Below are 19,157 nucleotides of genomic sequence, written 5' to 3' on the forward strand. Positions count from 1 at the left end.
CAAATGGCTCCCCAATCTACCTTGCTAGCCTTGACCTCCCTCCTTGCAGTGCTGCATTTCCTCCTGCTTGTAGAACATCTCTATGTGGATGTGCCGCTAGCATCCCAAGCATGCGATGTCCAAAACTGATCACCTGGTCTTCCCCAAACCCCCAACCCTACCTCCTTCCCCTCCCCACAGCCCCTGTATATATGTTCAAACAGATTTATTACTCTACTTTACTTGTACATATTTACTATTCTATTTATTTTGTTAAGGATGTGCATCTAGCTTTACTTCTATTTATTCTGATGATTTGACACCTGTCCACATGTTTTGTTGTCTGTCTCCCCCTTCTAGACTGTGAGCCCGTTGTTGGGTAGGGACCGTCTCTATATGTTGCCAACTTGTACTCCCCAAGCGCTTAGTACAGTGCTCTGCACACAGTAAGTGCTCAATAAATACGACTGAATGAATGAATCCTCACCATCTTGTTCTGCCCAGATCAGTGGACACCACCATCCTCCCTGTCTTAAGCCTGCAACCTTTACATTATTCTGACCTTTTCAATCCCCACATTGATTCCATCTATGGGCAAATATTGTTGGTTCTTCCTCCATCTGCTCCATCAAAATGGTCACATCCCTGGTTCATATGATGCTTGTGACATCCCGGCTTAACTATTTCAGCCTCACCTTAGGTCCATACTTCATTCTGCCGCTCAGATCATTTTTTCAGGATGCATTACTGCATGTACCTCCCCATTCCTCAATACTAACAAAAACTACCCATTCTTCGCTGGGGCAAATAGAAGTTATAGACCACCAGCTTTAAAGTCCTCAGCTCTCTCCTCATTTTTCCTCCCACTCCACTCAGCTTCAAAGGAATAAAGAATGCCAACTCACCCTGTCTTGTTCTGTGGGCACGGAATGCGGCAGCCAGCACTGTACTGCACTCCATTAAGTGCTCTGCACTTAATAAGCACTTAGTGCCTTTGACTGCCTCTCCCACTAATGACTTCTTGCTTCCATCCTCCCCTCTTTGCCTAGAATACCCTTCCCCCTTCACCTGAGAGACCTCAACCCTCCCAATTTCCAACACCCTTCTGAAATCACATCTCCTCGGGGACGTTTAGCTCAAGTAATTTCTAAATCCACCTTTTTATAACCCACTGCCACCTACACCCTTGTAGCACTTACATTAATTTCTTAGATAACCTTTTACTCCCCTTAGCTGTGCACAGTAGGAGCTGAAATGCTATAAAAATATGATCATGCCAAGGGTCGGGGGTGGGGGGAGGTGAAGATAGGAGAGGAAAGGAGAGGAGAATAACCAATGAGCACAGACTTTTTGCAGCATGCCATTATTCCAGACAGTAAGTAGCAACTCCTGAACCTCTATTCTTGAGGTTTTTAAATCTCTACCAGGAATTTCACTGATGAGAAGCGTTAACTTTGATTTTTGTTCTTCCTTGTCTACTGTGACTCATCAGATGGCATGGGGCCTAATGAACGGCATTCTGATCTCTGAGCAAGAGTTTCCCCCGGTGCTTGCTAATACACTACCCTTGACTGTCACAATCAGATGACAAGCCTGAGGAAAATGCAAGTCGTGTTGCAGATTTCTTCCCCCCGCACCAAGTCAACAGTACTGCAGTAGCCTCAGGATCTTGATGGGGTCAGGGCAGCCAAACTGATGCAACTACCAGAACCTGAGCCAAATGCTCTTGTAAATTCTTTAAAAACCCTACCATAGAGAGGTCTCTCCATCTATTATGCTACAGAATAGATCCATATTGCAGCTGGCCAGTTAATGTGCTTTAAGTCAAGAAGACCTGGCTAAGCTACTGCCAGCAACGGAGAGCAGTGAAATGCCAAGACAGGAAGATGAAAGATCACACTGCACTCAGAAAAAGCTGAAGTAGACCTCAGCAAGTATGCTATCAGACCCAGGTATGCTATCATTCTGAGCAGCGTTCCTCTTGCGCAGTTGGAATGAAGATCATGCTAGTAGGTGCTGGTTCTCAACCCTAGTTGGCTACAGTGTTTTTTGCCATCACCACAAGATTCTCAACTAGTGGTTGATGATGCAGGAGCTATAACATGCAGAGAGACCTACCCCCCTTAGTGACTACTATGTTAAGAATTGTTGCCAGTCTTGAGGATACCCTGTCTATAAAAGCTAAAAGCCACCAATCCCACAGTGTGGGGAAGCCAGAGTGGAGTGCAGGTCCAATCAACTCAGACCTCGACCTAGCCCATTCTAACCTTCGCAACACACTAGGCAGGCCTTTTTCTACAGATAAAGTGTAGCATTAGTTGCCTTTATTTTAATCCTCCACCCTGACAGTGAGTTCTCGCATCCTATAAGCATGCAGCCTACTCACTTTCCCCAAAGACTACCTTAAAGCAAGAACCCTAAGGAGGCAAAAAGCAGACAGTGCAACAAACTCACGAGACCACCTCTGGAAGAGGAAGTTTAGTTCAGGATTACAGCAAACCCAGACTCCCCCTGACCCCAACAACACATACACACACACACACACACACACCGCACGCCTACCTTGTCTTCTTTCAACCATTTCTCCAATAGCTGCTTCCGACCCTGCTGAAGCACAGGCCTACAGAGCTCTAAGGACTCGTATTTGTTCAGCTGGCCCTGGTCCAACAGGATCCCGAAGTACTGGAGCAGGGGAGAAGTCTGACCCGGCTGGGCAGGAACACTCTGGAACCGACGAATGGTGTCTGGAGTACGGAGGATTCCCTTTGAGAGAGGGCGTACGAGAGGTCAGTGGTTTTCCCTGGACACGTGATCCAGTTAGCTCAACAGGGCCAGACTCTCCCTACTGGTATTCCCACTCCCCTGAAGTCAGAGCAGAACCAGTAGTTCAGTGTTCATTCGAGCCTGCAGCGTACCGAACAGGTGGCACATTGCGCAGGGTCAGCTGGGGTGAAGTACAGTGCGATCTGCTAGACTGAGCTAGCAACTTGGTTTCATTTGCACATGCTTCAGCATAATTTGCACCTGCAGATGTCAAGGGTCAGCGCTTATTGCACAACTGCAGGTGGCAAATAAATATTTTGTTTTTATTTGTACTTCTGCAATGGTATTTGTTTAAGCACTTACTATGTGCCAGATAGTGTCCTGGAGCAGATACAAAGTTGGACACAATCTACATCCCACGTGGGGCTCATGGTATTAATTCCCTTTTTTTTTTTTTATAGAGGAGGTAACACGCACCAAGAAGTAACTTGCCCGAAGTCACACAGCAGACAAGCGGCAGAGCCAGGATTAGAACCCAGGTCCTTCTGGCTTCCAGGCCTGTGCTTTATCCACTGGGCCACACTGCTTCCACTTTTCAATATTTCATCTCTAATCCACTTTATTTGGAAACAGTTACTACTCTGGGGAAGTAAGGAGAAGGAGTACAAGTGTGGCATGGACATAGTTTTCTCTCTGGTTCAGAGGCTTTAAAATATGTTCAGGATTTGACCTCCTGAGTAAGGAAACTGCTGTTCTTATACCTCGTTAACATTCACTCGCTTTCAGATCAGCTACTCAGAGTTTCCTTTTAAAAGGTAACCAGGTCAGTAAGGGCTACAAGGAAAGGCAATGGTGTCAAGATCTAGAAGATTACCAGTTAAGAAAGAGCTTTTCTACAAATCTAAAAATTTGAGGCATTTTGACAGAAAAACTATTGTTTTGCTAGAAATAAGGTGGAGATGGGCCAGGCAGGGAATGACCATGGGCATAAACTGCTTCAGTCACAGACCATCTTGAGGTTAACTTTCACAAACTGTACCTTTGGTGCATTTGCAGCCACTTTTGCTGCCTCTGAGTAGTTCCCCTGGGCAAAGAGAGCATTAAATTTCCGGGCAAAGAGTTCTTCAGCTCCAGCTAGGTTGTTGCGTACAGCCATCCTCAAAGCCAGATCGGGATTCTGAAGCACATTCGTGATGTAAGGAATTATGTTTTCTTCCTCCACACATACTGACAGCACCTAGAATTTAGAGGAGGTGGTTATATAGTGTTGAAGGTGACAAAACAATGTTTGCTGGGCTTTCAAACACACAAACTCAGTTATACCCACAAAGTCCAGGAAGAAAGTGGGGTGGCACAATACCAAACTGGCATCTTGGTATAAATCAGGTGGAAGACAGACTGAACACGGAGTACCATCAGCCACCAAGAATTAATGGACGAAATCCTTCCACAACTCTGGTGTCACAAATATCAATGAGTGCATGCAAGGAAGATGAAAAGAAGCCTCCTCGGGGAAGTGGGAAACACTAGTAGTCAGATGTGAATATAAGCCTCATCTTTTTTGAAGACCCCTCTGCAAGAAGGAGCAATAAACTTGGACAACTGCTTTAACATGTCGAGCCAAGTTATGCCAGAAAATATAAGAGGTCTATCATATGAGAACTTGAAACCAGAAATCTGACACAGAAGGAGATCCAGGGAGAAAACAATGGCCTCATTTCCCCTCATCTGAATCAAGACCGAGGAGCAAGGCTAATCATTCGGTGGCCAAGTTGCACGATTTTTGTAGTCCTAGTTTCACTACTGGGAAGAATATCTGCAGAAGTCTACAGAATTAGCATTACCTTATCATTCAAGAGGTTACTTTCTCCCCCTAGCCCCCACCCCCTCAGTAACACCTGCAAAATCTTCACTGCAATGGCTAGTAATACAATAGCATTTGAGTGCTTACTATGTGCAAAGCACTCTAAGCAGCCCTGGGGTAGATATAAGATAATCAGGTTGAAAACAGTCTCTCTCGCAAGCTCAGTGAGAGGGAGATCAGGTAACACATTCCCATTTTACCAAAGAGGGAAAAGACCCGGAGAGGTCAAGGACTTGCTCAAGGTCATAGAGATGGAAAGTGATGGTGCCAGGATCAGAACCCAGGTCCTTTCACACCCAGGCTCATGCTGTTTCCACTATGCCATGTTGGATAATAAATTTCTTCATAACTGTATTAAGTGCTGGGGTCATTACTACTATATCAGCATGGCGCAGTGGAAAGAGCCCGGGCTTTGGAGTCAGAGGTCAGGGGTTCAAATCCCGGCTCCGCCAGTGGTCAGCCGTGTGACTTTGGGCAAGTTACTTAACTTCTCTGGGTCTCAGTTCCCTCATCTGTAAAATGGGGATTAAGACTGTGAGCCCCACGTGGGACAACCTGATCACCTTGTAACCTTCCCAGCGCTTAGAACAGTGCTTTGCACATAGTAAGCGCTTAATAAATGCCATTATTATTATATCAAATGACACAGTTTCTTAATATGAACAGCTATCCCTGGTCCAATAACTAACACTGTCCACAAGCAGATTGTCCCTGAAATGGCACATACACAAAGTTAAAAGGAAAGTTGGGGACACTGAAGGAAGAGGAGGAGGTATCTCCATATAGTTTTGGGGATCTAGTAATACAGGCTTCCGTTTCTTATCAAGAGATGGTCTCAACAGCTAAATCAATCCACATGTTCTAGACTGTGAGCCTGCTGTTAGGTAGGGACCACCTCGATATGTCACAAACTTGTACTTCCCAAGCACTTAGTACAGTGCTCTGCACAGAGTAAGCGCTCAATAAATACGATTGAATGAGTGAATGAATGTTTATGCTTCCTTAGCATTTACCATTGTAACACCAACCTGTAAACTTCAGGTTGCTCTCACCACTAAACTATTTGAAAGGAGGGATTGTGCCTAGTAACTTTATTATACTACTCCCAGACACTTAGTGCAATGTTAGTGCATAGAGCAGATTCTCATTAAACAAGCCTGTTTGCTTCCATTTACTCCCCTTTAATTGGAGATTAACCACAGATCAAGACAATCTGAGCTGGACTGGAGTTGAACTATAACCTCGAGAGCTCAATGGAAAGGGCTAGGTCAGAAAGAGGACTCCCTGGAATTCACCCAAGCCTGGAATGTGCCACATTCAATTAGTTTGAATGTGTCTGGGTGTCTATTTGCTACTACAGTGTGCTCTCCCAAGAGTTTAGTATAGTGCTCTGCACACAGTAAGCGCTCAATAAATACATTTGAATGAGTGAATGGTACCCTGCAGGTAAGTGCTACAGACCTTCGCTTTAGAGATACAGGGTGGGGAACGATACTAAGGAGAAGAGTTGGTTGGAATGGGAGAGTATAGGTGAGTACTTGAGGCACAGGTGTGGGCTAACCTAAAAGGTTAATCTGAAGGTTAATTAGTTGCTTAGTATCTTCCATCCACTGAGGTAATTGAGCCTTACAACATTGTTACTCTAGCCCTGCAAACTGCTCAGCAGACATTAGGGGCTCAGTCCTTCCAAAGTTATTTTCTGGTTTCAAGATTACTTGAATTTAAGAATACTTTTTATGAAAATAATAATGATGGCATTTGTTAAGCGCTTACTATGTGCAAAGCACTGTTCTAAGCGCTGGAGGGAATACAAGGTGATCAGGTTGCAAGCCCCACGTGGGGCTTACAGTCATCATCCCCATTTTACACATGGGGTAACTGAGGCTCCGAGAAGTTAAGTGACACAGGTCACACAGCAGACATGTGGCGGAGCTGGGACTCGAACCCATGAACTCTGACTCCAAAGCCCGTGCTCTTTCCACTGAGCCATGCTGCTTCAACCCTAGCTTTTGTAAGACTTGGCTAGGGGCATCAAAGCGCTGTGAAAGGCAAAGCTGCTCAATGAAGGTCAGATCCTAGAGAGGAAAGTTTTAGGAGAGGGATAGAATCACTCAGGTTCATGTTTGGTAATTCCACTCCTTGCCCTTATGGCTCCCTAGCCCTATACATACACAGTTCTGAGGTGGGAATCCGCAAGCATCAAGCTCCCTTTCTTCACCCATCTATTTTTTCAAGGCCTCCTGCTTCTCTGCTGCCTCTGGGTTACCAAGGCAGCTCTATTACTACTACTACTTGAGACACCTATGGCCTGAGAATGGGGCAGCCTGTACTTCAACTGTCTCTGACCACAAACCCCTCCATTTCCACAAGATGACTCTCCCCATTTTCAAAGCCTTATTTAAAGCACATCTCCAAGAGACCTTTCCCAATTAAGCTATTTCCTCTTCTCCCACATCAACCTTTCACTAATAATAATAATAATAATGGCATTTGTTAAGTGCTTACTATGTGCAAAGCACTGTTCTAAGCGCTGGGGAGGATACAAAGTGATCAGGTTGTCCCACGTGGAGCTCACAGTCTTAATCCCCATTTTACAGATGAGGGAACTGAGGCCCGATGTCTCCTCCCTGACCCCAATTCCCAATCCTTTAGGTATTTCTCAGAATTCTCTGGTGCGAAAGCATTTGGGGTCTCCCTTTTATCGAGGAAGATTTTCTTGGGTGGGGAAGTAGAGGGGAAGAAAGGGGGAATGCTGGTTCTTACTAAGATTTGCACCTTTATTCAGCCCACCCCCACACTTATGCACATATGAGCAATTTCTGTTAATGTCTGCCTCCCCATCTAGACTGTAAGCTCCCTGTGGGCTTGGAATGGGTCTACCAACTCTTATCTTGCACTCTCCCAAGTGATTAGTACAGTGTACTGCACATAGTAAGCACTCAAATACGAATGAGACAACCTTATCACTGTAGAGTGGCTGAAGAAAGAAAAATCTCTGGCCACCAGCTAAACAAGACTTGACAAAAGTCATCCAGGTTTTATCTACTTTAGCCTGGAAGAGTTAGGCAGCAAAAAAATCGACAGATGAAGACAACAAAAAAGCAAGTCTTGCATTTAAAAAGATTACATTTCGAGCGGTACAGGTCACACACACTAGTCTAGAGCAGTGTGAGGTCACTAGAGAGAGTAATTCCCCATCCAAGCTTCCTGCGGGGATCTGAGGGGACCCAGCCCCAGCTGGCTGAGAAAAATACTTAGAGATGAAGCTTAACTATTGGACTCAGAGGGGAGTTTTGAATACTCTGTAACTGGTGAGAAATAAGGCAGTGTGACCAAGATTACAAGAGTGCTAACAAATTTTGCTTAAATTCACCTTCTGCTAAGAGCAGCACGTACAGGGTATATCTAACTTCATAACTGTTTTGTAGCAAAGGTCTCAAATGCCCAGTCCAGTAAGCTCCAACTTATTCATGGAAATGGGAGACTTGAAAAGTGTGAAATTAAGGAATTGTATTTCAGTTAGTTTTAAACCTCCCAACTCATTAAGCCTCTCTGCTACTATTAACAAGAACCAAAATTGACAGGTTTAAGTTTTTGCCTCTTCCCTCATCTGACATGGAGGTACTAATGAGCACGAAAATAGCTCAAAAACACTTAAGTGCTCTCAAATTAAAATGACTGTTCAGTAAACTACCTCACTGGGGGACAAAGAAGAAATCTCTAAGCATTTAGCCTGTCAATGCCTAAGTTTTTAGGACATTTCAAACTGCTTCAAGGAAGAGAAAGAAGTCTGAGCTCGCTTTCTCTAGCTCTGTATTCAGTTGGATGTTAACACTGGGGAGTCTTAAAAGCTTCCTTACTTGTCCCTTGCGGTTTACACCAATAATTCCAGCTGTGGCTTCGTGAGGCGCAGTTACAAAAATGGTTTCCCCACTGATTCGATTCATGTAGATGCACGTGCCGGTCTCGAGGTCATACAAGTGGATGTAACCATACTTGGTAATCAGGAATACCACATCATGCTTTTCACTGATCTGTGCAAACAAATAAATGGGTTCAGTGGTGCATAAAATTTTAATGACATCTTATTCTTCTAAATAAGCCCTGACCATCACTGGTTAATACTGCCCCTCCAAGTTTAGCTTTTAGGGGCTTGCAGGTTCTTATGTAAAACAAAGTACAAGGCAAAAGAAAAAAAAGAGTGGGAAGAATAAGAATAAATTAGAGCAGTGTAGGTTTAAAGACCCTGCTTGAAGTTAGTGGTGTTTAAGAGGTCATGCAGTAGAGACATTTATACATGGAGCACTAAATATCACAAAGCAACTTTAGAGGAGTTTGTGACTTTTTCAACTCTAGTTAAAATCAGAATAATCTCAGGAGTACTTACTTATCTGTTTTAACATACCTGCATTGCCACAGGAAAGTCATTTTGGGCCTCAGGAGGGAAGAACACATCCACTGCTTTCTTAGGAAATGGCTGGTTTCCTGTAGGTGGTGTTCCCACTTCAATGATATGCAACTGTTCAACAGAATGCAGTTAATGAATTATTTGCAGTTTTGCTGGAGACTTACACTTCTCAGAAACCTAAGCTAGTTAACATTGTACACAACCATATACGGTTGATTTTCCCCTGAAGTTCCTTAGCTTTCACGTGCACCCACAAGTCCTCTGTTTAAAATCAATGGCTGCTCACTCACAGCTGTAGAGTCTCATAAGTGGCCTTGATCAGCGCTGTCTACAATCCCAAGAGAGCCAAACTCCACATTCATTACTGGCATTTACAGAGTAGTGGAGTCAAAGAAAAAAAAAATAGTGAAGTTGATGTTATGGACATTGGCTACTCCTGATATTTTCGTGTATGAGAGTCCTTGGGACTCAAAATGGTTACAAAGGAAGTTGGTGTGCAAAGCTGCTACAGATCTGTCCCCTACTTGTCATGCTCTAAATAGCCAAAGATAAAGAGGAGTGTGTGGCAGGGTGGGAGATCAACAATACAATTCCAAAAAGGGAGGAGGAATCGGGGGTAATTCCTCTCCCCTTCGTTCCCTCTCCATCCCCCGTCTTACCTCCTTCCCTCCCCCACAGCACCTGTATATATGTTTGTACATATTTATTACTCTATTTATTTTACTTGTACATATCTATTCTATTTATTTTATTTTGTTAATGTTTGGTTTTGTTCTGTCTCCCCCTTCTAGACTGTGAGCCCACTGTTGGGTAGGGACTGTCTCTATATGTTGCCAACTTGTACTTCCCAAGCACTTAGTACAGTGCTCTGCACACAGTAAGCGCTCAATAAATATGATTGATTGGTCGGGAAAATGTCCAATTTTCAGTTAACTTTTCTGCCTTGGTGTACGCCCAGTCCTATTCAGTCTCCCAGCCCCAAGCTTACCTTGCCACCAGCTTGTCCCCTTACTGCAAAACAGAATAAAGTCGACTCTTCAGCGTTTCCTTCCATCTTAAACTGCGCGAAGCTGGCCGCGTGGCCCTCAATGGGCTGAGACACTTTTCTGTCTACAGAGTAAAGCTGCATGGCCCCCACCACTCGATTTTGCTAGGAGGAACCGAGGCACAAAACACTGAAAGTTTAGGGACCCGCAGAACACTTAAGCTTCCAATTCCCTAGGTAAAGAGCTACTCCAATAAATGCTCAGTAGTCCTAAAATCCAATTCTATTCTGGAAATTGAGGAGTCTTTCAAACTTGGAAGCCACCACCCGCCCCTAAGCCCTTCACTTCACTGAACACCCTTGGGGGCTACATTGCCAGCCTGGCCAATGCACTTACTAGTCTGCCCCTGAAATGGCAAAATTCAATTCCTAAAAAGTCATGCATTAAACCGGAGGGGCCCCCCACACTCTGGCTCTTCCCAGTCAACACTTGCCATCCAAGCCTAGAAAGGAGGCAGTAAATAATTGACCACTCGCTTGGGAATGGTCTCAAGTTAAAATTGCTTCTTCCTCAAAGGGTCATCCAGTTTGGGCAGGGTTGTTGGGGAGAAGAAGGGGGACCTCATGGCAAACCTAGCCATCAGCCAAGATTTGGGGGTAAGAAGTCATTAGTAATGACAATAACAACTGTACTTTTTAAACATTAACTCTGTGCCAAGCACTGGGGTGGGTAGATACAAATCAATCAGGTCAGACAGTCCTTGTCTCAAATGGGCCTCACAGACTAAACAGGAGGGAGTAGGACTTAATCCCAATTTTAGGGAAGGGATAACAGGCACCAAAGTTAAGGTGGCTTGCCCAAAGTCACAAAATAGACATGTGGCGCAGTCAGGAGTTAAAGCCCAGGACATCTGACTCCCAAGTCTGAGCTCCTTCCACTAGGCCACACTGCTTCTCTAATTGTATGCCATATAATATTCAATATTGCCTTAACTCAGAACCTAAATTTGTCTGAAGTAGTTTCCCCACACAAGCTATGTTACCTGTGCGGATATGCCAGTTAAAAGCAACCACTTCTGCTTCGCATCAGTACGATAATTTATGATCTGGCACCCTGCAAGGCTAGAATGACGATCGAACATTTTCACTGGTTGAGACTCTCCTTCCATGCTCCAGTGATAGACTGCATTGTCCGTGACAAGAGCAACAGTGTTCAGTGATATCCATTTCCAGAAGGTGACGTCATCTGTCATGGTGTGGGCCTTCATCTTACTTTTCATCTCAATGTTAAAGATTTGAAGGGTTTTCCCAGCTACAAAAAAAACCCAAAACACATTCGGGACTTGTTCATTAAGCAATGGTTCAATCAGTCTGAATTTCTCATATATTTCACCTCCCAAGACTGACAACTTGATCAGAACAACAAAACCCTGAGAAATTAGCGATAGAAGTGTCAAACACCAAGAAAATCAAGTTACAAATTCATAAGGCTGTGCTAGCCATGAATGCTACAGACAGCTTGACAAAGTTGACCTGCGTTTGCCTATTTTCTCTTGATCTGTTTTCAAAGGCTTAGCACCTGATGAATTTAATTCAATGAAATGCTAGTTGTAGAACTAGAATATTGCTCTTTATTAACTTGCTAGGAAGAAAACTACGCCCCTCTGATTTACGAGCCCGTTGTTGGGTAGGGATTGTCTCTATTGCCAAATTGTACTTTGCAAACGCTTAATACAGTGCTCTGCACACGGTAAGCACTCAATACGATTGAATGAAGGAATGAACAATAGCCCCACTAAAGGAGTAAAGACGTTTAAAGGATTTAAAGTGTTTCAACTGGATTTAACCAAATTTTCCCCATACCTGCTGCTTCACTGAGCTACAATACACAAGACATGTAGCTCAGCTATGTTTCACTGGTGGGGGAAAGTGAATTCATGCTACTTGGCTTCAGGGTTAAAAACGGAGAGGGAAGAGATGTTGGCAGAGTGGGACAGTAGAAGGAATGGTTTCTGGGTGTAGACCAGTTAATTTGTTTAGTGTCACTCCAAAGACAGCTGGAATTCATATGGACCAGCTAGATCATAGATTTGTAAAGTATGTACTGAACAAGACTGTATATTTGAATAAGAGTTCTGTTGTCCAAAGAGTTGAAAAGTATTTAGTTTGGGCTTTGAGTTGTACTTTGCAACCCTAAATAAGCCAACCAAGTTGGTCAAAATGTGTCAACTCAGAATCCTTTTTAAGACAGAGTTATTACACCTGGATTAGTAACCAGAAATTAGACTACTTTATTCTGCTGCCCCTATCCAGCATCTCAGAAGACGATGACTATTTCCGTCCTATATAATATGCATACAGGCCACCAAAGGGAAAAAAAAAAAAAAAAAAACAGACAAAGATCATAAGAGTCATCATCCTGTTTGTGAAAAGTAACCTGGGGAAGAAAAACAAGTTTCTTTTCAATGACCAGGCTTTCCTACCACAGCTGGTGCCTTCTCCTTACATAGAGAATTTCCTAATTTATGCATACAAGCACCCATGTACTGTGTACTCGTCATGTGTGCTTTGTTTTAACTCTTCACTTTTCATACAACAGGACAAGAACTAATACAATCTAAATTGAACTCACCATCTGCACACAAGAAAGCATTAAAAAACATGACAGTAGGAACATTAAGAACATAGGAGTTTACAGTAATCTGACTGACTTTAGAGAATTTAAGACACGTGGACAACTCTAATCAGAATGATGTATTTGTTTCTGGTACTGAAGGGTACGCCAATACTAAAAGCCCTGTCAACAATACCTAGTAAAGTGAGTTCTGTATCAGCTGCTTCAAAAAAAAAAAAAAAAAAAAGAAAAAAGAAAAAAGTGGGAGTGGTGCCAGAAACTGGTTTTGTTGGAGCATCATTTCCCAATTCAAAACTCGCACTATAACTTTAAGGCCACCATCTAGCTAAGCAACTGACTGATTTTATGGAAACGGGCTATGTGCCATACACTGGGGTATATACAAGGTAATCAAGTTAATCATCAGACACAGTCCATGTCCTACATGGGCTCAGTCTTAATCCCCAATTTACAGATGAGGTAACCAAGGCCCAGAGTAGGTAAATGACTTGCTCAAGGTCACCCAGCGGACAAGTGGCCCAGCCGGGATTAGAATCCATGTCCTTCTAACTCCCAGGCCCTTTCCCCTGGGCCACCCTGCATCTCTTTCCATATCTTTGCAAATAGCCCAAATTGAGATCTGAATAATCAAAGTAGATATTTTTGCTTGTTACCCACCTTGCCTGTCTACAGAGATCAAGTCAGTTATTAGTTAAATTCACCCATGCAGACTCAGTCAGCAATGGACTGATTACCAAAATTGGTGCTGTAAAACAGAAGCCAGCTCATATTAGAGCGGGGGAAAAGGGGGAGAGGGAAGGAGAGAAAGAACATGAACATTCAGCACACCAGGGTTTAGAAGAATACTAACTAGTGACTCCAGACCTTGCTTGAGGTCCTGATTCATACAGTATAAGAGAGATGGTTTAATTGTAAGTACCAGAGTTGAGGCAGAGAAAGATTACCATTCCAACGTTTGGCCTATCGGCTCAGCCATTTCAGTTTAGCTCGCTTCCCCTACAGAAAACATCGGCTGTGCTCTCTCTCGAGCTTCACCTTCAAAACCCAAACCACCAAGGCACCAAAATCAGCTCTCCGTACCTTTCAACGCAATGACTTTGCTGGCTGGATTCATGATGGCACTGTCCGCTGAAATTGGTCGGCGAATAGGATTACTTGGGTCATTCATGTCGATGATCACCACCTGTGCCTGTTCTCCTACTTTCTCTCTAATACAGATGAATTTATCTGACTCCATAGTCAGAGTGCTGAAGCCGATGTTGGCTGGGTTGATACCCAGATTTTGGAGCTGAAAGAGAAAGGTTGCTAATGAATAACTAGGTATCCAGTTGTAAGCTACAAGATTTAACCTGTGAACTGCAGAGGTGCCATAAAGTAGCTTTGAGTGCTATTTAGTGCTCAGTCACTTAATGTTGCTGTAAGCTTTAATGTATCCCCAGTTTCCAGTTATGATGCTCCTGAGCAGTGGGATCAAAGTGACTACAATAGGCTAGGAATTAAAGTGGGGCATGCGGGGAGGGAAAGCGAGCGAGCGCGCGCGCGCACACACACACACACACTGCTGTCACCTCTGTTCCTCAAGAACATGAGTGATCCTGGCTATTAAGTTTTAATTTCATTTTACACATCCATCCTTCAACTAGGGCTACCCAGAGAGAGTAGAGGGGCCTGTGACTGAGGCCATCTGGGTCCAAGTTGGTACTTTCAATTCTGAAGCAGCCTTAATTCTCTCTCTTCCAGAGGGCAAACAATAGAGACTTCATTTGTCTACTATTCTGCTGCCTCATTCCAGGACAGACCACTATATATTTTTAACATATGACCAAGGAGGGAGTTTGCCGACCTCCCTCGCTAGCCTGTGTGTTTTATTCCTTTTAGTATCAGAACTTAGAAATTAAAGCCCATTTCTTCAGACAGTTAACAGGTTCTCATAAAACACTCTTCATTTGAAGACAATGAAGCAACTCCTTGGTCTTTGCTAGGTTCAAGAGCCCCAGTACCTTTAGCCTTTCCTCCGGGGACTCTTTCCCCTCTAAGTAGTTTGCTCTTCATTGATCTTCTCCAATCCTTGATTAAAAACAGTGACCAAAACTGGACGGTATTCTGATAATCTAACCGATCAGTGGTATCTGAGCACCTGTGTGCAGAACACTGTACTATCTGCTTGGGGGAATACAGCAGGATCGGTAAACACGTTCCCTATAAAGAGCTTACAGTCCTAGAGGGGCAGACAAATGAGACATGTACACAAGTGCTCTGGGCCAAGTCAAGCGCTAAAAGGGTACGAATCCAAGTGCTTAGGCAATGCAGAAGAGAAGGGGTAGGGGAAATGAGGACTTACTGCAGAGAGACCACTACTTCTCAGAGTTTACATGTCATTTTAACACATAAACACCCATTTTTATTTTCCTTAAACGAGACAGCATTTCATACCCTACTGTTCAGATAGATCTTTCCCCCAGCTAATTGTACCGATCAAGTACCACCTAGTATTTCATCACAACCACTTTGAATTTTATTCAAGCCCATCCAATTTGGTCTCATTTATCTTCAGCAATCTTTTTTCAGGGAAAAGCAAAAAGACTTTTACACCCTTGATTCCACAATGAGTGACAACCAGCTTTGCAGTTCTGTGCAACAGGAAAAACTAATCTCTTAAAGGGGATAAGTGCTTGGTTGCCCCAGGCCCTGGAAAGAAGGCCCAACTAGAATTCTAGAATCCCCAAAAGCATTTTAGCTTTATGCCAAAGGCCTCATTTGCATGAAATGTCATTCTAGTTTCACTTGTATTCCCTCTTAAAATTTCTCAAGAACACCATCACACAATTTATCAGAACAGACATAAAAGCGTGAAACAATCCTGCTGCCAGGAGACCTTAGCTAAAGACCTGTGGGCCATGTACCCTGAAGATCTGAGACTCAGAGGAATTCAGATTCTGTTTAGTTATTACTTTTCTTTAAGACAATAAAAAGCTATGAAGCAGTAGCAACAGGTATTCAAAATGACAGAGGAAATTTCACAACTAGTACACATGTAGTTTATTACAAAACTTCTACCCTCTGAATCAGGTTTCTCATGTCATGGGCAAGAATTTATGCTACCACTGCTAACAGACTATAATGAATTCTCAATACCACCATTGTCAACAGACTCAACATTTAAGAGATTGGAGTTTTCTTGGGAAGCAGATACCCATAGTCAGCCTTGGCTTACATTTTGGGAGAGAGTATCATCATTTGTCTCCCTCCAAAACTGAATTTATCTCAAATATTATACCTTGGATTCACACTGAACTTAATACCTTTATTACTGCAACGCCTCAGGTTTCACCCTCACCTGCGAGGCTGGGCACTACGTCTTTCCCCTGACTGGCATCACAGCAAGGAAGTGACAGAGCTGGGACCAGAACCCAAGTTCTGTGGTTCCCAGGCCTATGCTCTTTCCACTAGGCCTTGTGGCATTCCTCTGTTTAAGGTGGCAACACCACCCTTTAAATGCTCATTTTCTTGGTGACCTATAAGGTGTGGGCATGTGCACCTCCCCTTGATTGCAGAGGATGCTGAGGACAGTGAGGTTTTTGGATCATGGGTGCAGGTGAGGCTGGTGAAACCAATGCAAGACTGACAACCCCCTCCCATATTGTGTGCTAAATTACCTCTTCCAGCACTGTTGCAACTGCTACTCTCAGTGCCTGGCACTGTTGATGTTCCTCCTTCTTAATGCAGAAGCTTGGGGCAACTGGGATACCAAGACAGCCAATCTGCTTGACTGCTGCCACACATCAGACTGAGCTGTCTGCCCATTAGAAGCAGGTGGCCCAGTGAATAGAGCACAGGCCTGGAAGTCGAAGGACTTGGGTTCTAATCTCTGCTCTGCCAATTGTCTCCTATGACCTTGGGCAAGTCACTTCTGTGCCTCAATTCCCTCATCAGTAAAGTGGGCCTTAATACGGGTGCCAATGTGGGACATGGACTGGGTCCAACCTGATTAGCTTCCAACTACCCCAGCTCTTAGTACACTGCTAGACACATAGTAAGCATTTAAATACCACTAAAAAAAACCCACACATAAAAAAACTGCCTCCTGCTATTCCGTTTCTACTGGGCTGGCCCTTGCCTTAAGCTTTCCTTTTTTTAAAAAAATAGTATTTGCTAAGCACTTACTATGTGCCAGACACCGTGTTAAGCATACACGTACACTGTCCTACTGCTTCATCCATGACAAGAAACAGGATTACGCCAGGAAGGATATTCCCGGGTGCCTCATATGCAAAAAGGATTTTCCCATTTTCACAGCAAAACCTGATGTGTGACTACGTCCAAGCAACTGAAACTCTAGACTATAAGTTCGTCCTCTAGACTCTAAGCTCACTATGGACAGGGAATGCATCTTTGTTGTATTGTACTCTTCCAAGTGCTTAGTACAGTGCTCTGCACAGAGTAAGCGCTCAAACAGAACCGAATGAATGAAACCCCCTTTCACTGATCCAATGCACAGGGCTCAGTCTACTTGTTCTAGTTTTAACAGGGGAGTCCGATAAGGAACCAGATGAAGACATGGCACGTTAATCTTAGCATTTATGCATAGACCTATTTGATATTTACAGTCTATCATTTGTACTTTTCTTCTTGTTCTTGCAGTTCTGCAACTGGTGGAGCAGATGATTTGCCTCCCAGTTTCTCCACACTGGATTGCAAGTTCCTCGAGAGCAGGAACTGGCATTTTGCTTCTGTTGTTGCTTTAAGCATCTCCTCGAGCTTGCTAGCACACACAAGCCACGAAATAAATGCTACCAATCATTGAAGCACAAGGGTGGAGCACCTGGGAATCATAAAATGCTTGGGGCTTGCTCAGAATTTAGTTTTCCTGTTCAGACCTGACTGCCTTAAGGTTAGTTGGCAATTTCAAAAATTTCGCTTGAATATTCAGAAGGGAGGCATGCTTTCTAAAGTGAGCAGTGCTGCAGTGAGAGGACTGTTGGATTAATGTTACAAGAAAAGCCTGCCTTTGAGATCCATCAGATGCGGTGTGCCATGTTCTACTTTCACTTCCTGCTTGTGCTCCAATGGCTTAAAGTAGGAACTGTAGTTCAGTCCCTGCACTCTAGTCAAGCCATGTCTAAATATTAATAGACACTGTAATCAAGTAGAACATTAACCAGCTTTACAGTTGTCCAAGTATGCAACATAAGTGCACAGCAGAGAGATCAAACTAACCTTCACGGTAGGCAGCTATTAATGAGCTGGGTTACAGGAAAATCCCACCCAGACCCTATCATTTAATAGAGCCATTCAATCCCAGACTTTCCTTCCCCTTACCTGCACCCAGGATTTGCTCGGGACTGAAGCTTTGCTTCCAGTTGTCGAAATATAGTTACTATTACCATTCATTCACTGAATTTCTTATTATGTTCAGAGAACTACCACCACTGCCACTAGCCTCTCAACTCCAATGCTAACCTTGAGAGATTTTTTAATGGTATTTGTTAAACGTATATTATGTGCCGATCATTCTTCCACACGCTGGGGGTAGGTGCAAGTAATTATGTCAGACAGTCCCTGTCCCACCTAGGGCTCAGAATTTAAGTAGGAGAAAGCAGATATTTACAGCCCGTTTTACAACTAAGGAAACGGACACAGAGGAAGAGAAATGACTTGTCCAAGATCATACAAACAAGCAACTGGCAGAGCTGGGATTAGGACCCAGGTCCTTCTGATTCCAAGGCCTGTACTCTTTCCACTAGGCCTCCCTATTTCTCCATATCGTCAAGTGGTCTATTAGATAACTGTACTTCAGTGTGGCTCTGGCCACATTTTAAGTGCAGGTACACTGAGTCAGAACAGCAGATTTTACTAGACTTGTTGCAGAGATGCCAGACCACATCAATTCTAATACATCCCATGACCTTTTCACTGCTTTCATGAAAGGTAAATGAGGTTGGGAGAAAGGGTACACTGAAGAAAAGGGATCACCAAGCATTTTCATCCACTGGCCCCCAGGAGACAGGTTTATCCTATATATTAGATAGTCCCATAATTAGTTGGCCTTATAATCAGTAGTGGAATCCTTCCCTCTCACTGATCACTTCCTAGCCATTTCTACCTTCAGAGGTAGAGCCAAAACTTAAGTACAGCCCTGTTGGTATTCCTTAATTCCCCTGGGGGAAAAAAGGCAAAAAATTCAAAGCTGAACCATAATTTATTCATGATTAATCCTGATCCCATTAACCAAGATGATGAAGCCTCTACAGTTGTCACCTCACAAGTTATTGCTAACACTTGCAAGAGGAAAACTGTGCATTTTATTCAAAGTCTTCCAAATAAACACAACTTACCCAAAAAGCCTGGGAATGGTAATATGCAATATAGTCAACTCTGGTTTAATGTTCGACCTTTGCTACTTGCTTAAACAAGCTTAAAACCATTACTTCTCAGTAAGTAGGTGACCATTTACACAATCTGCCACTCCCTAAAAAGGTGTGGTGGTGACCATTCATTCATTCATCATGTTTGGGGGGGGGGG

The 19,157-nt window shown here is 43.6% G+C and overlaps 1 protein-coding gene across 2 annotated transcripts in view; it reads right to left on the reverse strand.

Moving 5' to 3' along the window:
- CLTC (clathrin heavy chain) overlaps window positions 1–19,157 on the reverse strand; it is a 71,000-nt gene that overhangs the window by 29,988 nt on the left and 21,855 nt on the right. For both annotated transcript variants that reach the window (XM_038759436.1, XM_038759435.1), the window contains exons 2-8: window positions 13,715–13,922; window positions 11,043–11,311; window positions 10,003–10,164; window positions 9,012–9,125; window positions 8,467–8,640; window positions 3,782–3,979; window positions 2,542–2,742 (exon numbers count right to left, since the gene is read on the reverse strand). In XM_038759436.1, the coding sequence (XP_038615364.1) occupies window positions 2,542–2,742; window positions 3,782–3,979; window positions 8,467–8,640; window positions 9,012–9,125; window positions 10,003–10,164; window positions 11,043–11,311; window positions 13,715–13,922 (1,326 nt within the window). The remainder of the gene's footprint in view (window positions 1–2,541; window positions 2,743–3,781; window positions 3,980–8,466; window positions 8,641–9,011; window positions 9,126–10,002; window positions 10,165–11,042; window positions 11,312–13,714; window positions 13,923–19,157) is intronic.

Source organism: Tachyglossus aculeatus, chromosome 17, assembly GCF_015852505.1.
Source record: "Tachyglossus aculeatus isolate mTacAcu1 chromosome 17, mTacAcu1.pri, whole genome shotgun sequence".
In the NCBI taxonomy this organism is placed as follows: Eukaryota; Metazoa; Chordata; class Mammalia; order Monotremata; family Tachyglossidae; genus Tachyglossus; species Tachyglossus aculeatus.